A 23,246-nucleotide genomic window follows, 5' to 3' on the forward strand; every position below is an offset into this window, starting at 1 on the left:
TCAGCTATTTCTGAAGCACCATCATTTCTTTCCATTATTTTGTGGATTCCACCAACACGCGAGGAGGACAAGGTGCAGACTGCTTGATCTTTATAATCTGTCTTCAGGGCGTCCATTCTCCTTCATACACTACCCATCGGTGTGTTCCTGCTGTTCAGCATGGGGCGCCTGGGTGTGGCTTCTCAGAGGGGAGATAAGGATGTGACCATAACACGGGCGTTGGAAGAGAGATGAAAGCATCCCTCTGTTCAGTATTTCCCCACCCTGAGAATTCATTCAAATGACATTGTGATTAAACATCTCGGTGAGAGTCCCAGAAGCAAATTTCAGGAGAAGTTTGCATATCACATTTCCATTGGGGTAAGAGGGGCACTTCAGGACGGGCACTGCAGGGGACTTGCTGTCTCCAAAGGCTCTTTGAAAAAAATCAGCTTTTGAGAAAGTTCCCGTTGATGCGAAGTTACTCCACAGTGGGTCTTGCACAGCCCAGAGCTACTTCCTCAATCTCTAGCCAATGTCTCTTTAAGGACAATCTGTCCCTTTGGGGTAAAGGTGAGGGAGAAATCTTAGAGGTAATACTTGTGGAGAAGATAATGCTATCCCATTTAACCTGAAAAGCATTACAGTCATTATAGATAATAACAGTAATGGTAACAACAATAAAGACTTTTTCCAGGCAACCAATTCAGACATTTCCAGGTTATGTCAGGTCAACACCGCACTCCCCTCACTCAAAATTCAGTCCCTGTAATGAACAGGACTGCTTTTTCCCCCTGCAATAAATTCAGTCACAAATCACTGGTTATTTTAATCAGAGTTCTGCAGAGTGATTCAGGACTGGAGTGGGAATCAGAGTCATTCATAGGTGAGATTCTCCTGTCAAGGCAAATTTAGCAAGTTGGTGTTTCTTTGACTCTGTCCATTTAAAGTAATTCAAGTCCAGGTGGGATGACTTTCACAGATCCGAAGACTTCTGGGAAATCTTAACCTGAGCCTTTTTCATTCCCTGGCAGCACTTTTAGGAAAGCAAAAGGCCATAGGGTGCTGTTTAGTATATCTCCTTGAACATAGTCAGTAAGTGTGAACAAGTCTTACAGCTTTACTTCTTAAATATTTCCGGTGAATATTCTTACAATATGTTCATGAAGAATATATTGTGGAATACTGCCTTCTCAGAAAGACCATATTACTGAAGAATAAGGGTTTCCCTGTTGGCTCAGATGGTAAAGAATCTGCCTGCAATTCAGGAGACTCGGGTTCAGTCCCCGGGGAGGGGTGGGGGAGAGCCTCTGGAGGAGGAAACGGCAACCCCTCCAGTATTCTTGCCTGGGAAATCTGAAGAAAAAGTATTTCCTTCTGATCCTGTCCATCCTTCACCTGTGCTCTCCGCACCATCCATGCCTACGTCCTCCCTCTTCTCCCTCCTTCTCATCCTTCCTCTGCTCCGCTCTCCTCACAGCTCCCCAGTGCCCGGAATCTCTGCCGTCTTTTCTGCTTCAGCTTCTCCTTTCTGCTGCCTCCTAGATTCCCCCAGTCCCCCAGTTCTTTGCTTCTTTAATCTCCCTAACCATTGCCCCTTCTCTTCCTCTCTCTGCCCTGGCCTCTCCCTTATCCACCCCTTAATCACCTCCCTCTCTCTCTCTCTGCTCCACAGCCCCCTCCTCTCCCTTCCCACCCCCCATCGGCCCCTCGTTAGCCCCTCCACAACAGGCAGTCCAGGCTGGACCACACCATGACTCTCTGTCCTTGCTGTAGCAGGAATCTGGGGCAGAGACAAATGGAACCTTTCTTTAAATGCTGATATAAAGATCAAAACAAAAACTGACCAACTAAACCTTTGCTGAAATATTCCAAAGCCTTAGAGCTGTGTGTCCAGTGTTGAGTTGAGAGCAACTGGATGAAATCTGCAAGCTGGCCCCTCTGAGAAAGGAGGCTAGTGGATATCAGGTTTCCCTGCCTCCATGTCTCTCTCCAGTGCCTGACTGCGGCACCCACCGCTTCTGCCCCAAGAACTCCATGCACCAGACCCCACCTCCCACATGTGAATTCCTCACCTCCTTTCCCCACATTCAGAATGCCCTGCTCATTCCCCTTCTCCACTCAGCTCACCTCCAAAATCTTACCAAGTCCTAAGAGCTGCCTCAGATGCCACCTCGCAGGAAGTTTTTCCATGTCCTCCACCCCACTCCGCATCACCCTCATACTCCACAGCGGGCCTGAACCCGGGCTCAAAGCCAGGTCACCTGGCTCCCAGACCAAGGCTTTTCCCACAATGCGATCATCAGGAGAAGTGAGAGGAACCCAGACTGGGCCGTCACACAGGCATGGGTTCTAATCATGGGGCCACCAGTTACTTTCTAGCATGGTAGCTGCCTGACCTCTCTGAGCCTCAGTTTCCAGCTGTAAAATGAGATAAGCATCATCCGCTCGGCCACGCTGCCTGACCTCAGCCTGAGCCTCAGTTTCCAGCTGTAAAATGAGATAAGCATCATCCGCTCGGCCACGCTGCCTGACCTCAGCCTGAGCCTCAGTTTCCAGCTGTAAAATGAGATGAGCATCCGCTCGGCCACGCTCATGCTCTGTGTTTACCGTGCGCCATACCAGCCCCTGTTGGCACTGTAGACTGTGCGGAATGGCCACGTGATGTTAGAGAGTCAACAAACATAGCATCCATCCGGCACCCCGGCCCAGGGAGAGGAGGGAGGAAGGTCATTACACCTCCAGCTCTTTGCGCCTTCCTAAGACCTGACTTTCTGTTTGACGCACAGGACCCTGAGAGCTCCCCGGAGGCCCCCTCTATCCTCTGTGACTCTCCAGCAGGAGCTCCCTCAGAAACCAATCACCAGACTTTGTCCCGAGACAGCCCGAGTGAGGGCTGAATTCCTCGGACCCTCGTTCACCTCCTGGGGCACTGCTCCAAAGCCAGGGCCAGCCAGAGGCCGGCCAGAGGCGCAGGCCTGTCCTGCCCCCTCCCCGTCAGAGAGCATATTGAATCCCTGTAAGTCTGTCCACAGATTCCATCCCAGGTGGAGCTCCAGGGCCTTCCACCAGGTACCTGTAGGGGCCACTGGGGCCGGGGGACCTGAAGGGTCCGTTCTCCTGTGACTGCACATAGGCGGGACAGGGTGACCCTGCTCTCCCTGCCCTCAAGCTCCTTCATCTCTTCTTTATCAGTCACTGCCCACAGCTGGACGTCTGGCCCTCCCTCTGAGAGTCGCTCTGGAGAGGCTCCCGGGCTCCGTCCCACTTCCCTGAGAATGTCCACCTCAGGCGCTCCTGCCTCTTGTTACCTGACAGGGGCTGCTCTCCCCCCTTCACCTCGGCCTTCCTGCATCAGCCCCCAGACGCCGGCAGCCCCCGCCCCCGCCCCTGCGGAGCCGCAGGAAAGCCACTTCCCCTGGCGCCAGCACCCGGCCCGGACCCGCCGCACCGCACGTGTGCACTTCCCTCTGCTGGGTCTGCGCTGCCGGCAGCGAGACATCTGCGGGTCTCACTCGGCCTCAGCTGGGTTCTCAGTGAGAAACAGTCTCTGGCGAAAGAGGAGCCAGCCCATGTGGTGGGTCCCTGAGAGGCGAGCCAGCTTACCTGTTCTGCCGGACGCCCCACCCTTCAGGCAGCAGAACCCTCCAGTCCCACGGTGTGTCTCATGAGAGAGCAGGGGTCACAGACAAGTTCACAGACAACGGTGACCCCCAGGCCGGTGGGGCCTTGGGCAGGGAGGGGGCTGTCTGTACTACAGATTGTTGATCCCTGGGGAGAAGGTGGCAGGCCCCAGGTTGGGAGGGGAGTCCCAGTGAGGGGCTGGATGGACAGAGGAGCTGGGAGGAGGGAGAGGAAAGGGCCAGACCACGGGGAACTGGCAAGAGGCTTCTGCTTTCTGACCGTAAGCGTCTAGCATCCACAGCAGCAAAGACATGCAAACAGCTCCCTGTGCTCGGAGCCAGAGGGTTTGCTGAAAATACCCAACTTCCCACTCTTCTTAGGAAGTCCCCCCAGGGGTGTCCTGGGGTCTGGAGGGTGAGCATGGAAGTGGGGATGCACAGGGTCTCGTGCATGGTGAACACCCATCCCCTCCACTTATCTCACTATTGCACTGAGAACTCTCTGAGTTCTGCCACCAAGAAGAAACCTCGCAGATGGGTGAAACCTGGCTTAGAGAGTGCCTCAGGTGGCCTTGAGTCTGGGGCTTCCCGAACCTGCTGGTCTTCAGAACACCCGATGCGGTGTTTGAGCCCCAGCCTTCTCTCCCAGCTGCACATATGGAGAGGAGGGCCTCCAGCGGCACTGCCGCCGTGCCAGCTCGTCTTCTGGGGTCAGGAGCCTGGCAGCAGCCCGGGGTGCAGTGCTGCGCGTGGCCTGGGACAGCAAGGCCAGCCTCCGCCCACCACTACGCCTCTGACGTGGCAGGAACCACTCTTCTGATTTTCTTGGCATCACTGTGCTTCAGGGAGCTGCAGAGGCCCGGGACGACTTGAATCTGTGGCTGCACTCTCACCCGAGCCTCCTCATCCTCACCCAGTTATCTGCCCCACTGATAATGAGAGACACATGGGAAGGCTTGGACTGGAAGTCCAGCTCTGCCAGTTGGTAGTGGAAGTGGGACTGAGTCTCACTGTCTGTATCTGAGACACAGGTCATAACCTTCCCTCCTCCCAAAGTGCCTGTGGAATCGATGGCAGCATCAGGGAGCACTTTGCCAGTTGCCCCTGTGTGCGAGGACCAGTTAGCCTCATCCAGCCCTATGGGGTAGCAGGGCCATCTCTGTCACCCAGGGCACAGCACAGAGCCATGCCAAGGCAGACATCAGCAGACATCTGTGTTAAATGCACTGAGGATGATACAAAGGCTCAGGGGCTCCCAGACTCTGATTTGCCTTTTCTCCTTCTCAGGTGGATTCTTACGACGTGACAGTGGATGAAGAACTGGGCGACATCCAGCTGATCAAAATCGAGAAGCGCAAGTACTGGTTCCGTGACGACTGGTACCTGAAGTACATCACGGTGAAGACGCCCTGTGGGGATTACGTCGAGTTCCCCTGCTACCGCTGGATATCGGGCGAGGGCGAGATTGTCCTGAGAGACGGGCAAGGTGAGCGGCTCAGGCCCCGTCCACCTCCTGGGCTTCCAGGAAATGAGAGGGTTTGTGGGCCCTCCATCCCCGCAGAACTGTATCCATGGGAATAATAACAACACCGCCCGTGGCTGAGCACCCGCTCTGTGCCCTGATGCACCTGCGGGAAACGTGACTTCCTCTGGGTGCTGAGAAGTCCCAGGCTCAGAGGGTGGAGTGACAGGCTCCAAGCTCCATCCAGCCATGTCCCCTCTCTGCCATACAGTCCTTCAGGGGAAGGTTATGAGCCCCCCACTTTTGTCAGAGGGGAACCAGGATCTCTAGTAGCACATACCCCTAGGATGTGTCCCTGGATGGACGGTTCTCCAGTTTAGTTCTTGGCTCTCCTCTCTAGGAGGTCACGGTGGGGCTTCGGCTCCTAGGGATCCCACTCAGGCCAGGGAGAGGAAGGGGGTGGCCAGGAGCACCTGTGCACCAGCTCGGAGGAATCACAGGCAGGGCCCGTGCTCAGCGTTCACCAGTCATTAAACCTGAAGTCTCACTTTTGTGTTGAAAGAGAGAACTTAAAATGTGCCCTCTTAAGCAAGACCCTCAAATGTGCAGACCCCAATCTGACACTTTCTCGGGAGGCCATTCTTGGTAAGAGACACACAGCTGGCTTAGTTGGAGGTGGAGGAGAGAGAAGCAGATGATGGGGTCAGCTCAGGCCTCTTCCCCTCTGAACAGTGCGCCTCCCCACTCCCTCCCCAGCCTCCTAGCATGATTCAAATCCGTGCCTGGTGCTCTTAAACTCTCAGACCACATCGTGTTCTTTCTGACCTGGAATTTAACTTAAGAAAGAAAATTTCAGGAGCATTTCTGAACTAAATGATTGGGGCAAGAAGGATTTTTACCCTCTGTCCTCATGGCAGGGAAGATCACAAAAGTCATTCTGTCTTTTGGTGGCCACCATGGAAAAGGCTGCAGACAGGGCACTTCTCTTCTACCAAGATTTTTAAATCGCGAGCTCCGCTTCCTCCTGCCCCACCCCCCAAACCGCCACCCAATCTCTCAGCTGTGTAGTCCAGTCCTTCTTCCCACAGACCCCAAATCTCTTTCCAGCAAAAGGAAAATATGGCACATTCAAACTGGGATATTTAGAAGGCATAGGCCAGTGTGGAAGGCCGTTAGCTGCTAGTCCTAGCGGAGTGGGGGAGAGAAAAAATGCCAGAGCAATTCAGGAGAGAGTCCTGCAGCCAGAGCTGCCTTGGGAGGAGCTACAGCCCTCGGCAGAGGTGCAGACAGTCTGGGGAGACGCTGAAGAGGCGCGGGAAGGAGTGTCTTCTCCTCACTGTCCCACGCCCTCCACTCTCTAGCCAGGGTTCCCAGTAGCTTGACCCAGTGTGAAGCCCACTGATGCCCTGATCAGGGACCCTCAGGGACAGGACAAGATGAAGGGTGGATCTGTAGGGGCACACGGAAGCCACCCCGCATATCTCACCGATCCATTCTCTATAGCGATCTTAGCGGCTTTAAGTAGCCTTTTTATCTTGCTCATGACCTTAGGGGTCAGGAAGTTGGGAAAGGCTTAGCTGGGTGGTTCCTCCGTGAGCCAAGGGCAGCCACTGAGTGGGGAGGGCTAGAGAATCCGCTTCCAAGATGGTTCTCTCACGTGGACGTGGCTTGAGCTCCAGGGCTCCGTGGTTCCTCGCTCTCCACATGGCGTCTCATTTTTAAGGCTTCCCCATAGAGCTGAGACTTCTCACAGTGTGGTGGTCTCAGGGGACTCATGCTTCTTAAGTGGTGGTGGACTTCCAAGAGCAAGGATTCCGAGAGTCAGAGAGTGCATGCTGCCAGCTTCCCCACACCTGACTCTGGAAACCGGCCCAGTGTGACGCCCACCGCATCCTGTCGGCACAGCGGGTTTCTGGGGGAAGCAGGGACGCTGGATGTCCTTTCTGCCCTTCTCTAGGCTCATTTCACACATGTGCTTTCTTCACAGCGAAGCTGGCCTGTGATGACCAAATTCACATTCTCAAGCAGCACAGACGCAAAGAACTGGAAACACGGCAAAAACAGTACCGGTGAGTTGTGATGTCAGACCAAACAGCCATGGAGCCGTGGTTTCTCCTGTCTTGGAGGCGTGGCTCTGCCCACAGCTCAAGGCCCATCAGTGTTGGCATGTGGTGGCCAGCGCACCAGATACCTTCGATTCTCCTCAATCCCCGAGCTCCACCTTACTACCACTCCAAGCAGAGATGGTGAAAGAGCTGGGAAAGGTGTGGAGTCAGCCGCGCTGACATTTAGAAGGAGTGGGACAGCATTCTCTCACTCCCATTGGAGGGGTCACCCCTCACTGTTTCTGTCTTCCCATCATACTTAAGTTATAAACGTGATACATGGTCCATTGGAAAACTGACAAGTCTTTAGCAGACAGACCAAGAAAAAAGAGAGGACTCAAGTTATTAAAACTGGAAAGAAAAGAGGGAACATCAGTGCCAACCTCACAGAAATTAAAATGAATGAAAGGGAGTAGCATGAACAGCTGTATACCAACCTGTTAGGTGGCTCAGATGAGGCCCCTCCCCGGTGGCCCAGGGGTTAAGACTGCATTCGCAATGCAGTGGGCACTGGAGCATCCATTCAGTGGCACTGAATTATGAAGACATGCTAAACTATAGATGAATCTCAAAGACATGCCAAGTGCTATTTACAAAAGGCTCTATGTTATATGAATCTATTTTTGTGAAATGGTCAGAATAGGCAGGTCTGTGGACAAACATCAGTAGACTAGTCATCAGCTAGGGCTGAAAGTTGGGAATGGGTGTGGGAAGTGACTATCAGTTGGATACAAAGTTTCTTTTGGGGGGTGAAAATACTCCAAAATTAGATTATGGTGGTGGTTGCACAACTCTGAAAATATAAAAACCTTATAATTGGATATTTTTAAGGGATGAACTTTATTGTATGTAAATTGTATCTAAGTATAGCTGTTTTTCATGTTTATTTTTATTTATTTATTTGGCTGTGCCAGGCCTTTGTACTGGCGCACAGGATCTTTAGTTGCGGCATGCGAACTCCTGGTTGCAGCCTGTGATATCTAGTTCCCCGACCAGGGACTGAACACAGGCCCTCTGTATTGGGAGTGTGGGCTCCTACCCACTGGACCAGCATGGAAGCCCCTTAGTACGACTGTTTCAAAAAATGACACATGTGAGCAAGGCTCACATCTGGAAAGTGACGCTCAGTGGGCTGTATGCAGCCTGTGATTTAATGGGTCATTGTGGAATTCTGAGTAAATGCAGCTTTTATTATCTTTCCATTTTTGTGTGCATTTTAAAGTATTTCCTCAGGATAGATGCCCAGGAGTGAAATTACTACATCAAATAGTAGAAATTATTAGTATATATTGACAAATTTCAAAAATCTTTCAGCCAGTTTTCAGGATCAGTGTGTGGGCATCCATTTCACTTAATACTTGCCAAAGCTGAATAGTATCTTTTTTTTCAGATTTTATTTTATTTTTTATTTTTACTTTACAGTATTGTATTGGTTTTGCCATACATCAACATGAATCCGCCACGGGTGTACACGTATTCCCAATCCTGAACCCCTCTTCCACCTCCCTCCCCATACCATCTCCCTGGGTCATCCCAGTGCACCAGCCCCAAGCATCTTGTATACTGCATCAAACCTAGACTGGCGATTCATTTCTTATATGATATTATACACTTATTTTTTAACTTTCCTAATTTGTGAAAGCATCTCTTAGCTCCTTATTCTTCCCCCGCTTCTCAGAGACCTACTCCTGCACAGTGGTTGAGAAATCCCCACTGAAACCACTGATTCCCCCAGTCTCAAAATTATGTTTAGCTCCCCCTTTCCTTCAAAAATTTACGTTTCCATGAAACAGAAGGGAAAATGAAAGAGTCATAGGCATGTGGATATATTTGATATATTATAAAATCATTTTGAATATAAATACGATACAAATAAATATATTACAGAGGCACTGGTGATGAGTAGTGTGGGGCTATTAAGCACCGTACAGAATGAAAAGGCAGAGAAAGAGGGAAAGGAGACCACACTGAACTCTACATCATGTTGTTCAGAAAACTTATTTTTGGATTGAGTAGGCTTAAATATTAAAGGCAAAACTGTTAACACTTTTAAACCATAAAAGATTCTTCTTCATGACCTCAGGAAAAAAAAGATTTCTCAGATAAGACTCAAAATGCCCTAACCATGAAGGAAAGACTAACCTCACCTATTTCAAAGTGAGGAAGTCCTGTTCCCTACAAAACAGCAGGAAAGAGTGAGAAAGCAGCTCACAGAATGATGAGCAAGAATGATTACTCGGTGTGCTCCAAGGATCTCTACAGATCTGCAAGAAGAGGGTTGCCAGTTCAGTGAAGAAAAAAAAAAAAAAAGGCGCTTGCAGTCACGGCGCAAAATGTGAACAGCAAGTGTAAGAAAAGGTGCTTCGCCTCATTTGTGATCGGAGAAATCGAAAGGTCACAGTGAACTATTGCTACTGCTGCTACTACACACACACACACAGGCGGAGCTGAAACAGCTGGACAAGGCCCACGTGTCAAAGAAGGCCTGACGGGTGGGAAGGCTCAGGCAGTGCTAACAGGGCTAAAAACCAAACAGCCTGGCACAACACAGTCTCGTAACCTCTGGTGGAAGTCAGGCGACATCATGATCTGTGGCCCAGAAGTTCTACTCCGGATCCAAATCCAGGTGTGCAGCTGCACCTGGACGCATGTACAGAGACGGCCACAGCAGTGTTATTTATGAGAGCAAAGCAACAGACACCACCCAATGTCCATCAACAAGAGACGGATAAATTATGATGACTCTACGCTGCAGGGGAGAGCAACGAACTGCTGGTACTCAGAGCAACGTGAACAAACCTCACAAACACAGTGCTGAAGAGCAGAAGCCAGCCACGCGTCTGGTCAGTTCACGAGGTCTGGAATTATACTGTTTAGGGAAACGTGCATAGCAATAAAACAGTGACTAGTAGCAGGGAGTGACTGTGACAAAGTTGAGGTGATTGGGGAGGTTGAGTGGGCATGTGGGGGCTGAGGCTACTGGCAACGTTCTGATTCTTGGTCCGGATGCTGCTTGTGCAGACATTCTGTGCGTTTTCAGATGTGAGTACGTGTGTGCATATATATGTATACACACACCTATGTTTATATATTCTTTTTCATAGTAAAAAAATTTTAATGAAACTCTTATGATTTTAGTACCACATTTGGGAGAATAAAGGGCCTCCCAGGAGGCACAGTGGTAAAGAATACGCCTGCCAAGGCAGGAGACACAGGAGATGTGGGTTCCATCCCTGGTTCAGGAAGATCTCCAAAACAGCAACCCACTCCAGTATTCTTGCCTGGAAAATACCATGAACAGAGGAGTCTGGTGGACTACAGTCCACGGGGTCACAAAGAGTCGGACACAGCAACTGAGCGTGCGTGTGCACACGCACACACGCACACGCACTTGGGAGAATAATCTCATAATGCATGTGTAATGTTAAGGATCTATGAATTTGCGACTTGTTGTAGAATGTTTGTGAGTAAGCCTCTCAGCTCAGGCACCATATGAGCTTTGAGACTTTGGTGCTGATGCAGCGCACAGGGCCTTGTCCAAGAGCGCTGCACTGCCCGTTCCCATCCTAAGAGGTTGGTGTTCTCATACCCCTTCCCTTCCCATTTCAACCACAGTGGAAAGCCCCTACAGCAAGCACTCCACATGCTTATAGAAGGAAGGGGTCCTGTGCCATGGTGAGTTAGGCAGCTTCCAGAGAATCTGCTAGTTATGTCCAATTAAGAGAGTGGACAGCAGATTTTATCAGGTCCACGCTAATTCAGACTAAGATGTTAATTCTTATAGCAGGCATTTTGTCTTATCCTGATATTTTCCAAAATCCCCCCTGGAGCACTGGTCCCCAAACTTTCTCTCCAGAAAAGGATTCCATGGTAAAACAAGTTTGGGAAACTGTTTATCACATTCTCCTCCTGGAGGTTCACAGTGTGCATAAGCACTGAGAATTCTGAGACGTTTTGGGGTAATGATCCCTGGTTGATCTTTTTTAACCCAAGATTTCCCAAGAGAATTTGATGTAGGTCTCAATGTCCTGAAGGAGTGCTCTGTGAAGCTCCTTTGGGAAACAGCCCTTCCCCAGGGAGAGGTGGATTCAGTGGTGTGTTGGTCTTATAGGGATGGGGCTTTGGCACAGTCTAGAGAAGCCTGGTGGAGAAGGCAATGGCACCCCACTCCAGTACTCTTGCCTAGAGAATCCCGGGGACGGGGGAGCCTGGTGGGCTGCCGTGTATGGGGTCACACAGGGTCGGACACGACTAAAGCGGCTTAGCAGCAGCAGCAGCAGCAGCAGCAGCAGCAGCGGCAGCAGCAGAGAAGCCTGGCGGGCTACAGTCCATAGGGTCGTGAAGAGTCGGCCATAGCACACGCACGCACGAACGCACAGGGACACGGGCAGAGGGTGTCCTGATGGGATCGTCTGCTCCTTCCGTAGATCTAGCCATCATTTTTCTTCTTTCTGCTCATCTGCTCTTTTCAGGCCTCCCCCTCGGTTTCCGTTTAGGAAACCCTGAATCTTGCACTGTCTGCGTATTCTTAGAGTTCCTCTTTCGCATGAGCCCTCAGGCTTCCAGATAAGAGTTTGAAAGTAAAGTTGACAACTAAGAATAGTCTCCAGCACGTCAGAGGCTGGCAGATTCAGCTGGTTCTCTCCACTCACTCAGCCAAGCTGGAAGGTGGAGAAGCCGCACAGTTCCTAACCCAGCACCCGTGTCCTCTCACTGGGATTGCACGTGTGGCACAGTCACACACACACACACACACACACACACAGCGAACTACAGTGTAGTGGGTTTTCATCCACATCATGTGATCGAATCATTCCATGGCTTGCTTTTTCTTCCCCCATTATTCTGCTGCAGAGAGCTGCCGATTGATAGGCGCCGTCCATTCATTTCGGAGAAGGCAATGGCACCCCGCTCCAGCACGCTCGCGTTTAGCTTCTGTGTAGCACACCATCGTGTGAATGAACCACCATGCTCCCCCACTGCCCTGCTGGCGGACATGCTGGAAGTCTTTAGCCCAGTGCAATGCGTTTCCTCATACATCTTGTCTCCTGATTTCTTCAATGAGTTGCTCTAGGGAACAGACATGGGAGCGGGCATGCAGGGTTGCAGACCACATGTCACGTTCTCTAAACATTGCCTATTGTTTTCCAAAGGGGTTCTGCCAGTTTTCACCCCAGGAGCTGTTCCTGAGTTGCCCTTTGCCTACATCATCCACCCACTTTACACCCTGAGACGTTTTCATCCTTCTCGGTATAATGTGTGTGCAATAGCGTCTCGCTGCTTTCCTCATCCTTAAGCTGCCACTGTTCCTTGCTTTATGTGAGGTAGCAGAGTTTATTCAACCGTTCTCCTATTGATGGACATTGGTTTGCTTCCCATTTGTATATTGGATTATATTTTGTATTAAAACCAGTGCTGCAAGAAGCAACCTCGTACAGACGTCTTGATGTACTGGTGCTTGAATTACTGTCAGATTAACTTCCAGAGCTCACATAGCTGGGTCAGATCATCATTTTCACTTTAAGAAATAATGACAAAATTCTCTTCCCAAAATTTCACAGCAGCTTTCAATCTCACCAGCGGTATATGAAAACATACTGTTGCCTTTACCTTCACTGATGCCTGATGACGTGCAATTATTCAAATTCTTAACAAAACGAATGGCTCTTACCCTGAAGCAAGAGCCCACTGCTGTCTTAATCTGCATGCCTCTGGCCACTGGTGAGTTTCGCCTCTGCTTTGCTTCTTGCTCAGACTGCCTGTTTAAGCCCTCTATGTTTCTAAGCGTTTATTGTTAATCTAAAGGGGCTCTTCACACATTGGGAGAGTGTCCCTTTGTTATACGTAGAGTGTATGTCTCTTATTTTCTGTTGCTCTTGCCACAGATTTCAGCTCTTTATTTTCTTAATATATGCATTCTTTTTGTTTGTAACTTTTGGGTTTCCTGCTTTGCTTAGGAAGGCCCTCCCCATCCCAGTGTTACCTAAGTACTCATATTTTTGTCTAATATTTTTATAATTTTGTTCTTAACTTTAGGCTTTTATTTCACCTGCTACGTATTTTTATACATGATGTGAAATCGGAGTCAAATGTTTCTGGCATCATTTATTAAGTAATGAGTTTCTTCCTGCTGCTTTGGGATGGCACCCATGGCACACGGAGCTGATGGGGCGACCACGTGTGAGGCTCTGCAGTCAATGCCTGGGCTCAGCCCCAGTGACTGCCACCGAGAAAGCTGTTCAGCCTCTTTGTGCCTCGACTGCCCCATCTGTAAAGTGGGAGAAATAATAATACCACCTCGCAGGGTTCTGAATTAAATAGGTTCCACTGTGGAAACACACAGACTAGCACTCGACACACAGAGAACACTGGGCAAGTATCAGCTAGTTTCGTGTTATATTCACGTACTCTCTTGGGTCTGTTTCTCTACCCCATGGCCCAGCACCATCTTTTGGTGATCAGAACTTTCTAATAAATGTGAATGGTTGTTTTGTTATCTCACTGTTCTTTTTAGTTTTTCATGATGAGAATTGCTTTGAATTACAAATAAATGTGTCCCGTACTGGCATTTTAATAATGTTCCATCTTCCCACCCACTTAGATCTATCTGATGTCCTTCAGTAGAATTTCTAGTTTTATTCATGAAGTGCTTTCACCTTTCCAGTCACTTTATACCAACAGAAACTGTAGCTGTTACCATTCTAAGTGGGATGTTTTTTCCATTTTAAATGAATATTGCTGGGATAAAGATGAATTACTCATTTTCCACTATTTACTTTGTATTGACACCTTGCTAAACTATTTCATTGGTTCTAATTATTTTTAAGTGAGTCTTTTTAATTGCCCAGTTATTTGATCATGTTATAAAAATGATGACACTTTTGTCTCTTAGCTTACATTATTTACATCAGTGATAATTTTTTTCTTATTGCCCGAACAAAGTAACAGTAGCAAGGATGAACATCCTTTCTAAGTCTTAATTTTTTAGAAAATGCCTTTCGTGTTCTTATTTGTTCAATGTTGTTTTTGATAAACACTCTTTGCTTATTTATTTGTTCAATAGATTTGCTACTGTTTTCTGATAAACAGTAACTTCATGCTTCATTTTAACATCATGTCTGTTTAGCTGAACTTGTTCAATTAGTATGGGACTTCCCTGGTGGCTCAGCAGCAAAGAATCCTCTTGCAATGCAGGAGGGGCAGGAGACGCAGGTTAGATCCCTGAGTCAGGAAGATCCCCTGGAGGAGGGCATGGCAACCCACTCCAGTATTCTTGCCTGGAGAATCCCATGGACGGAGAAACCCGACGGGCTACAATCCACGGGGTCACAACAAGCTGGACACTTGAAGCAACTGAGCGCGCACACGCTCACTTCCAGTTAATGGATGAAAACGCGGGTAGTATAATGTTGCAGTCCCTGCTTTCCGCACAACCCCGCCTCACGAAAGTATTCCTCCTGCCCTCACGAATTCCTTGACTTGATGTAAGAGGCTTAAATGACGATCTAAACAGTGTCCGTTAAACAGCTGACACTGCCTCCCTGTTGGCACTGTGGCCAATGGGAAGCCTAATGATGGTTCGTTAGTTTCCTCTTCCGGAAGCATGTGAGTTTGTAGGAGCAGCTCCCCTCCTCCCTCCACCTTTCTCCTATTTGGCATTTACAGTATACTCAGAGTATATCTAGGAATGTCTTTTTTTCCTTTGTTATTTTTTCTGTATAGGATTTACTCAGAAAATTGAGGTCTCTTCAGCTTAAGGACGTCTTTCTCGGATTTCTTTGATTTTAACCCCTCCAGATGCTGCTCTCTGTCCTTTGGAGCGCGGGCTCTCCGCATATCGAAGCCTCTGCACCCGGCTTCCGTGTCTCCCGCGGTGTCTCCCATGGGTTCCACTTCTGTGTATGTCGCTGTTACAGTCTCTCCCATTTGGCACAAGGCAGTTCCTGTCACAGAACAGGTGCTCGACAGTTAGATGCTGAATAGATGCTGTCTTCCAGGAGACCGATCAGATCTCACAGTGACTAGTATTCTCTTCCCATCTTTCAGTTCAGAAATCATGTTTTATGGTTGCAGAAAGTCTTTTTAGATTCTAATTACATCTCCTTAAGTTCAACCTGGTTTTAGAAAAGGCAGAGGAACCAGAGATCAAATTACCAACATCCGCTGGATCATGGAAAAAGCAAGAGAGTTCCAGAAAAATATCTATTTCTGCTTTATTGACTATGCCAAAGCCTTTGACTGTGTGGATCAGAATAAACTGTGGAAAATTCTGAGAGAGATGGGAATACCAGACCACCTGACCTGCCTCTTGAGAAAACTATATGCAGGCCAGGAAGCAACAGTTAGAACTGGACATGGAACAACAGACTGGTTTCAAATAGGAAAAGGAGTATGTCAAGGCTGTATATTGTCACCCTGCTTATTTAACTTCTATGCACAGTACATCATGAGAAACGCTGGGCTGGAAGAAGCACAAGCTGGAATCAAGATTGCCGGGAGAAATATCAATCACCTCAGATATGCAGATGACACCACCCTTATGGCAGAAAGTGAAGAGGAGCTAAAAAGCCTCTTGATGGAAGTGAAAGAGGAGAGCGAAAAAGTTGGCTTAAAGCTCAACATTCAGAAAACGAAGATCATGGCATCCGGTCCCATCACTTCATAGGAAATAGATGGGGAAACAGTGGAAACAGTGTCAGACTTTATTTTTTCGGGCTCCAAAATCACTGCAGATTGTGACTGCAGCCATGAAATTAAGAGACCCTTACTCCTTGGAAGAAAAGTTATGACCAGCCTAGATAGCATATTCAAAAGCAGAGACATTACTTTGCTGACTAAGGTCCGTCTAGTCAAGGCTATGGTTTTTCCAGTGGTCATGTATGGATGTGAGGGTTGGACTGTGAAGAAGGCTGAGTGCTGAAGAATTGATGCTTTTGAACTGTGGTGTTGGAGAAGATTCTTGAGAGTTCCTTGGACTGCAAGGAGATCCAACCAGTCCATCCTGAAGGAGATCAGCCCTGGGATTTCTTTGGAAGGAATGATGCTGAAGCTGAAACTCCAGTACTTTGGCCACCTCATGCAAGGTGGAAATTGGAAAAGACTCTGATGCTGGGAGGGACTGGGGGCAGGAGGAGAAGGGGACGACAGAGGATGAGATGGCTGGATGGCATCACGGACTCGATGGACGTGAGTCTGAGTGAACTCCGGGAGTTGGTGATGGACAGGGAGGCCTGGCGTGCTGCGATTCATGGGGTTGCAAAGAGTCGGACACGACTGAGCGACTGAACTGAGCTTAAGACCTCTCTAGCTCTCTCTCCTTTTTCAGAAATTAAATGTCTTTTCTGCTTTGTCCTTCCGCTTGCTTGTTCAGCCCGGTCTTCCCGGTGGCGTGTGGTTTCCCTCTGCCTGCTTTCCTATGGCTGTGACGGTCTTTGGGCCTTGCACAGGTCGGCCTGTCAGGGCTCTCAGGCACCGGTCCTTGAGTGGAAGGAACATAAGCGTTTGGTTCAGGTGCCAGTTGTAAACTGTCTCCATGCACTGACAGGCTGTGGTCTCACGGCCGCCCAAGGTGGGAGCATTTCGGAGGCTGGGGTCAGTGGAAGTCAGGGGGTTCCTGAGGAAAGGTGCTCCAGGTAAACTCTGCACTTAAAAAAAATGGGACTCCATTCCCTGGCACATCTCCCCTCATTGGCTAAGGGCTTGCATACTGAGAAAAGTCCAGCTCCACTAAGCTCTTACAGTTGATTAGAGCCCCTGGACTGCCAGTGGCTAAGAGAAAATGGTAAGTAATGTTTAAACTGATTTGACCAACAGTAATTGGTGGCACAGTGATAAAGAACTTGCTTGCCAATGCAGGAGACACAGGATATGGCGGTTCAATCCCTGGGTCGGGAAGATCCCCTGGAGGAGGAAACAGCAACCCACTCCTGTATTATTGCCTGAAAAACCTCATGGACAGAAGAGCCTGGCGGGCTACAGTCCACGGAATTGCAGAGTCAGATGTGACTGAGCGATTGAGCATGCATGCACCCACAATTGATAGTTAATACCAGCGGGGCTACCAGACGACTGTCTTTGTTTTAGACATATATTGGAGATGCCTTGAAACGTTTTTTAAAACAAAGGAAAAAAATCAATAAATTGGTTGATATTTGTGCATTCACCTGCATTTTTAGTCTGGTTAATGTCCCAGCATTGGTGTTAATACAAACAGCAAAAGTAGAAGGCTTTCTTAACGTCGAGGAGAATAGAACATTGTAAGTAAATCAATAGCAGGAAATGTAGGGTTCTATGCAACAGAAAACACTTTTCAAAATGCACCCTAGTGATTATAAGAGTGCTCATATCCAATTCCTGTTCACCTCTAATGATAAGAATGAGAGGCTTGCTGGACAAACAGTTCAGTTCAGTCACTCAATCGTGTCCGACTCTTTGCGACCCCATGAATCGCAGCACGCCAGGCCTCCCTGTCCATCACCAACTCCCGGAGTTCACTCAGACTCACGTCCATCGAGTCCGTGATGCCATCCAGCCATCTCATCCTTGGTCGTCCCCTTCTCCTCCTGCCCCCAGTCCCTCCCAGCATCAGAGTCTTTTCCAATGAGTCCACTCTTCGCATGAGGCGGCCAAAGTACTGAGTTTCAGCTTCAGCATCATTCCTTCCAAAGAAATCCCAGGGCTGATCTCCTTCAGGATGGACTGGTTGGATTTCCTTGCAGTCTAAGGAACTCTCAAGAATCTTCTCCAACACCACAGTTCAGAAGCATCAATTCTTCGGCACTCAGCCTTCTTCACAGTCCAATTCTCACATCCATACATGACCACAGGAAAAACCATAGCCTTGACTAGATGGATCCTAGTCGGCAAAGTAATGTCTCTGCTTTTGCATATGCTATCTAGGTTGGTCATAACTTTTCTTCCAAGGAGTAAGCATCCCTTAATTTCATGGCTGCAGTCACCATCTGCAGTGATTTTGGAGCCCAATAAATAAAGTCTGACAGTTTCCACTGTTTCCCCATCTATTTGCCATGAAGTGATGGGACCAGATGCCATGATCTTTGTTTTCTGAATGTTGAGCTTTAAGCCAACTTTTCCACTTTCCTCTTTCACTTTCATTAAGAGGCTCTTTAGTTCCTCTTCACTTTCTGCCATAAGGGTGGTGTCATCTGCATATCTGAGGTGATTGATATTTCTCCCGGCAATCTTGATTCCAGCTTGTGCTTCTTCCAGCCCAGCGTTTCTCATGACATTCTCTGCATATAAGTTAAATAAGCAGAGTGACAATATACAGCCTTGACGTACTCCTTTTCCTATTTGGAACCTGTCTGTTGTTCCATGTCCAGTTCTAACTGTTGCTTCCTGGCCTGCATATAGGTTTCTCAAGACGCAGGTCAGGTGGTCTGGTATTCCCATCTCTCTCAGAATTTTCCACAGTTTATTCTGATCCACATAGTCAAAGGCTTTGGCATAGTTAATAAAGCAGAAATAGATGTTTTTTCTGGAACTCTCTTTCTTTTTCTTGTGTTTGGATGTTGGCAATTTTGAACTTTCTTGCTTTTGGATGTTGGCAGTTTGATCTCTGGTTCCTCTGCCTTTTCTAAAACCAGATTGATTGCTGAGGCCTGGCTTGGAGAATTTTGAGCATTACTTTACTAGCATGTCAGTGCAGTTGTGCGGTAGTTTGAGCATTCTTTGGCATTGCCTTTCTTTGGGATTGGAATGAAAACTGACCTTTTTCAGTCCTGTGGCCACTGCTGAGTTTTCCAAACTTGCTGGCATATTGAGTGCAGCACTTTCACAGCATCATCTTTCAGGATTTGAAATAGCTCCACTGGAATTCCATCACCTCCACTTGCTTTGTTTGTAGTGATGCTTTCTAAGGCCCACTTGACTTCACATTCCAGGATGTCTGGCTCTAGGTGAGTGATCACACCGTTGTGATTTTCTGGGTCCTGAAGATCTTTTTTGTACAGTTCTTCCGTGTATTCTTGTAATACCTTCTGCTTCTGTTAGATCCATACCATTTCTGTCCTTTATTGAGCCCATCTTTGCATGAAATGTTCCCTTGGTATCTCTAATTTTCTTGAAGAGATCTCTAGTCTTTCCCATTCTGTTCTTTTCCTCTATTTCTTTGCACTGATGGTTGAGGAAGGCTTTCTTATCCCTCCTTGCTATTCTTTGGAACTCTGTATTCAGATGCTTATATCTTTCCTTGTCTCCTTTGCTTTTCACTTCTCTTCTTTTCACAGCTATTTGTAAGGCCTCTCCAGACAGCCATTTTGCTTTTTTGCATTTCTTTTCCATGGGGATGGTCTTGATCCCTGTCTCCTGTACAATGTCATGAACCTCTGTCCATAGTTCATCAGGCACTCTATCTATCAGATCTAGTCCCTTAAATCTATTTCTCACTTCCACTGTATAATCATAACGGGTTTGATTTAGGTCATACCTGAATGGTCTAGTGGTTTTCCCCACTTTCTTCAATTTAAGTCTGAATTTGGCAATAAGGCGTTCATGATCTGAGCCACAGTCAGCTCCTGGTCTTGTTTTTGCTGACTGTATAGAGCTTCTCCATCTTTGGCTGCAAAGAATATAATCAATCTGATTTTGGTGTTGACCATCTGGTGATGTCCATGTGTAGAGTCTTCTCTTGTTTTTGCTATGACCAGTGCATTTTCTTGGCAAAACTCTATTAGCCCCTGCCCTGCTTCATTCTGTATTCCAAGACCAAATTTGCCTGTTACTCCAGGTATTTCCTGACTTTCTACTTTTGCATTCCAGTCCCCTATAATGAAAAGGACATCTTTTTGGGGGTGTTAATTCTAAAAGGTCTTGTAGGTCTTCATAGAACCATTCAACTTCAGCTTCTTCAGTGTTACTTGTTGGGGCATAGGCTTGGATCACCATGATATTGAATGATTTGCCTTGGACCATTCTGTTGTTTTTGAGATTGTATACGAGTACTGCACTTTGGACTCTTTTTTGTTGACCATGATGGCTACTCTATTTCTTCTAAGGGATTCCTGCCCATAGTAGTAGATATAATGGTCATCTGAGTTAAATTCACCCATTCCAGTCCATTTTAAAAGCAGAGACATTTCTTTCCCGACTAAGGTCCGTCTAGCCAAGGCTATGGTTTTTCCTGTGGTCATGTATGGATGTGAGAGTTGGACTGTGAAGAAGGCTGAGCGCCGAAGAATTGATGCTTTTGAACTGTGGTGTTGGAGAAGACTCTTGAGAGTCCCTTGGACTGCAAGGAGATCCAACCAGTCCATGCTGAAGGAGAGCAGCCCTGGGATTTCTTTGGAAGGAATGATGCTAAAGCTGAAGCTCCAGTACTTTGGCCACCTCATGCAAAGAGTGGACTCACTGGAAAAGACTGATGCTGGGAGGGATTGGGGGCAGGAGGAGAAGGGGACGACAGAGGATGAGATGGCTGGATGGCATCACGGACTCTATGGACGTGAGTCTGAGTGAACTCTGGGAGATGGTGATGGACAGGGAGGCCTGGCGTGCTGCGATTCATGGGGTCGTAAAGAGTTGGACACGACTGAGTGACTGAACTGAACTGAATTGAACTGATTCCTAGAATGTCAATGTTCACTCTTACCATCTCCTGTTTGACCACTTCCAATTTGCCTTGATTCATGGACCTAACATTCCAGGTTCCTATGCAATATTGCTCTTTACAGCATCAGGCCTTGCTTCTATCACCAGTCACATCCACAGCTGGGTATTGTTTTTGCTTTGGCGTCATCCCTCAGTTCTTTCTGGATTTATTTCTCCGCTGATCTCCAGCAGCATATTGGGCACCTACTGACCTGGGGAGTTCCTCTTTCAGTATCCTATCATTTTGTCTTTTCATACTAATCATGGGATTCTCAAGGCAAGAATACTGAAGTGGTTTGCTGTTCCCTTCTCCAGTGGACCACGCTCTGTCAGACCTCTCCACCAGACCCGCCCGTCTTGGGGGCCCCACACGGAATGGTTCAGTTACATTGAGTTAGACAAGGCTGTGGTTTGTGTGATCAGATTGGCTAGTTTTCTGTGATTATGGTTTCAGTGTGTCTGCCCTCTGATGCCCTCTTGCAACACCTACCATCTTACTTGGGTTTCTCTTACCTTGGACGTGGGGTATCTCTTCAAGGCTGCTCCAGCAAAGCACAGCCACTGCTCCTCACCTTGGACGAGGTCGCCCCTCCTGACCTGGAATGTGGAGCAGCTCCTCTCGGCCCTCCTGCACCCGTGCAGGACACCTCAGAAAACACTGGGAATTTTGTGACGGTAAAAGTGCAAGAGGATAGTAAAGGGCCGCAAGACCTTTAATGACCTGAAACTCAATGTTTTACTTCCCTCTCACAAGAGGGATTAAAAAGAAAAGATAATTAGGAATACAAATGGAAAAGCTGAAATCCCAGAATGTAAATTTTGGTTTTAAAGCAAATATAAGGTCGTTCTCCCTGCCCTAAAGAAGTTGACAGAGTTTTGGTTTGGTTTGCTTCTGTAGTAAGCAAAAAGAACATTTTTAAAAGACTTAGAGAGTTCTCTGGCAGTCCAGTGATTAAGACTCTGAGCTTCCACTGCAAGGGGTGGGGTTTGATCCCTGGTTGGGGAACTAGGACCCCGCAAACCATAAGACATGGCAAAAAAAAAAAAAAAAAAAAATTTAAATACCCAGTGCTGCAGGATAAATTTCAAGGATAACAGACTCTAAAAACTTTGGTGAGGTAGAGTACATGGCCTGTGTTTGAGGGGAGCTCTTTTGACTGTAGCAATGTCTGAACCCGCTATTGGCAGCTGTCTGTGCCTGGAGGTCCTTGCCAACCAGCCTGCTCCTGTGCCCCGTGTGTGAAGGCATGACCACTGTCCCCTTTCCCCTGACCGCCACACATGATACAAGGGTGTTGACCAAGCTGGTGAGACACTGGATGTCCAGGTCAGATGTGGGGACAGCCTACACCACTTCCAACTCCAGTGAGCAGCAAGGCACTCACTGGGGGCATCGCCCTTGAATGTCACCTCAAAAAAATGAGGTCTTCTGATGCTCTCTGTATGCACCTACCATCCAGTCCTCTGCTGGAAGCCCAGCCTCAGGTTTAGGAGACCTTAGGCCTCCCACTGGGAGGCTCAGCACTCAGCAGGGTGGGGGGCCACCTGACCCTGGGAGGCATCCCAATACCTCACCGGGCACACGCTCAGCCACAACGTGGTCACCTGATAGGCAGCCTTCAGCCTGAGGGGCCGGTCCAGAGGCCAGACACTGAATCCTGTTTTTTTCTCCTCCCCTTTCACACTCAGATGGATGGAGTGGAACCCTGGCTTCCCACTGAGTATCGATGCCAAATGCCACAAGGACTTACCCCGAGATATCCAATTCGACAGCGAGAAAGGAGTGGACTTTGTTCTGAACTACTCCAAAGCGTAAGCGTGCGAGAACTTGAGCAGCTGGGGCCGGAGGCAGGACTCCCGTTCCTCCCCTCATGGGGGTCTTGGGCTGAGGGGGCAGCTCTGCTGAGCAGCTCCTCCCAAATCACTAGATTACCTCCTGGTCATAGCATGGATCCTGAACGCACAACCCCAGGGGAGCCTGTATGCAAACGAAGCGACAGCACACAGGACTCTAAATGCCAAACAGAGCTGTTTGCAGCCCAGAGTGAGGGCTTTACCCGGAGTGTCTCGTCTCTCCGTGGACCAGTTCCAGGGTAGACAAGGCGTAAGCTGTCCCCTGACTGGCAGAGTCCTGCAGCAATAAAGGCCAGCATGCCAGATGGCTCACGCACATCTCTGTTCGTCTTTCACTGCAGCCCCATGAGGAGGGCACAGTTCTTAACCTCATTCTGCAGTTGAGGAATCTGCAGAAGAAGGAAGTCAGATACTTGCCCGATAGCTCCTGCTGATAAATGGCAGAGATCTGACTTATGTGCTCCTTCTTGGCAGCTGAATTACTGACGGTTTTCAGAGACTCCTCGGGTGCTTGTTACCAACATGGAGCCCCAGGCCCACCCCGGGGCTAGTGAAGAGGCCTTTGAATCAGTACACTGGCGCTTTAGGGAACTCTCCCAGTCATGCTGATCTGGA

The 23,246-nt window shown here is 48.4% G+C and overlaps 1 protein-coding gene across 1 annotated transcript in view; it reads left to right on the top strand.

The window, feature by feature from the left end:
• The window catches only part of ALOX5 (arachidonate 5-lipoxygenase), a 47,270-nt gene that overhangs the window by 1,606 nt on the left and 22,418 nt on the right, over nucleotides 1–23,246 (top strand). The window contains exons 2-4 of the mRNA XM_018042356.1: nucleotides 4,890–5,088; nucleotides 7,052–7,133; nucleotides 22,467–22,589. Of these exons, the coding sequence (XP_017897845.1) occupies nucleotides 4,890–5,088; nucleotides 7,052–7,133; nucleotides 22,467–22,589 (404 nt within the window). The remainder of the gene's footprint in view (nucleotides 1–4,889; nucleotides 5,089–7,051; nucleotides 7,134–22,466; nucleotides 22,590–23,246) is intronic.

Source organism: Capra hircus, chromosome 28 (genome assembly GCF_001704415.2).
Source record: "Capra hircus breed San Clemente chromosome 28, ASM170441v1, whole genome shotgun sequence".
In the NCBI taxonomy this organism is placed as follows: Eukaryota; Metazoa; Chordata; class Mammalia; order Artiodactyla; family Bovidae; genus Capra; species Capra hircus.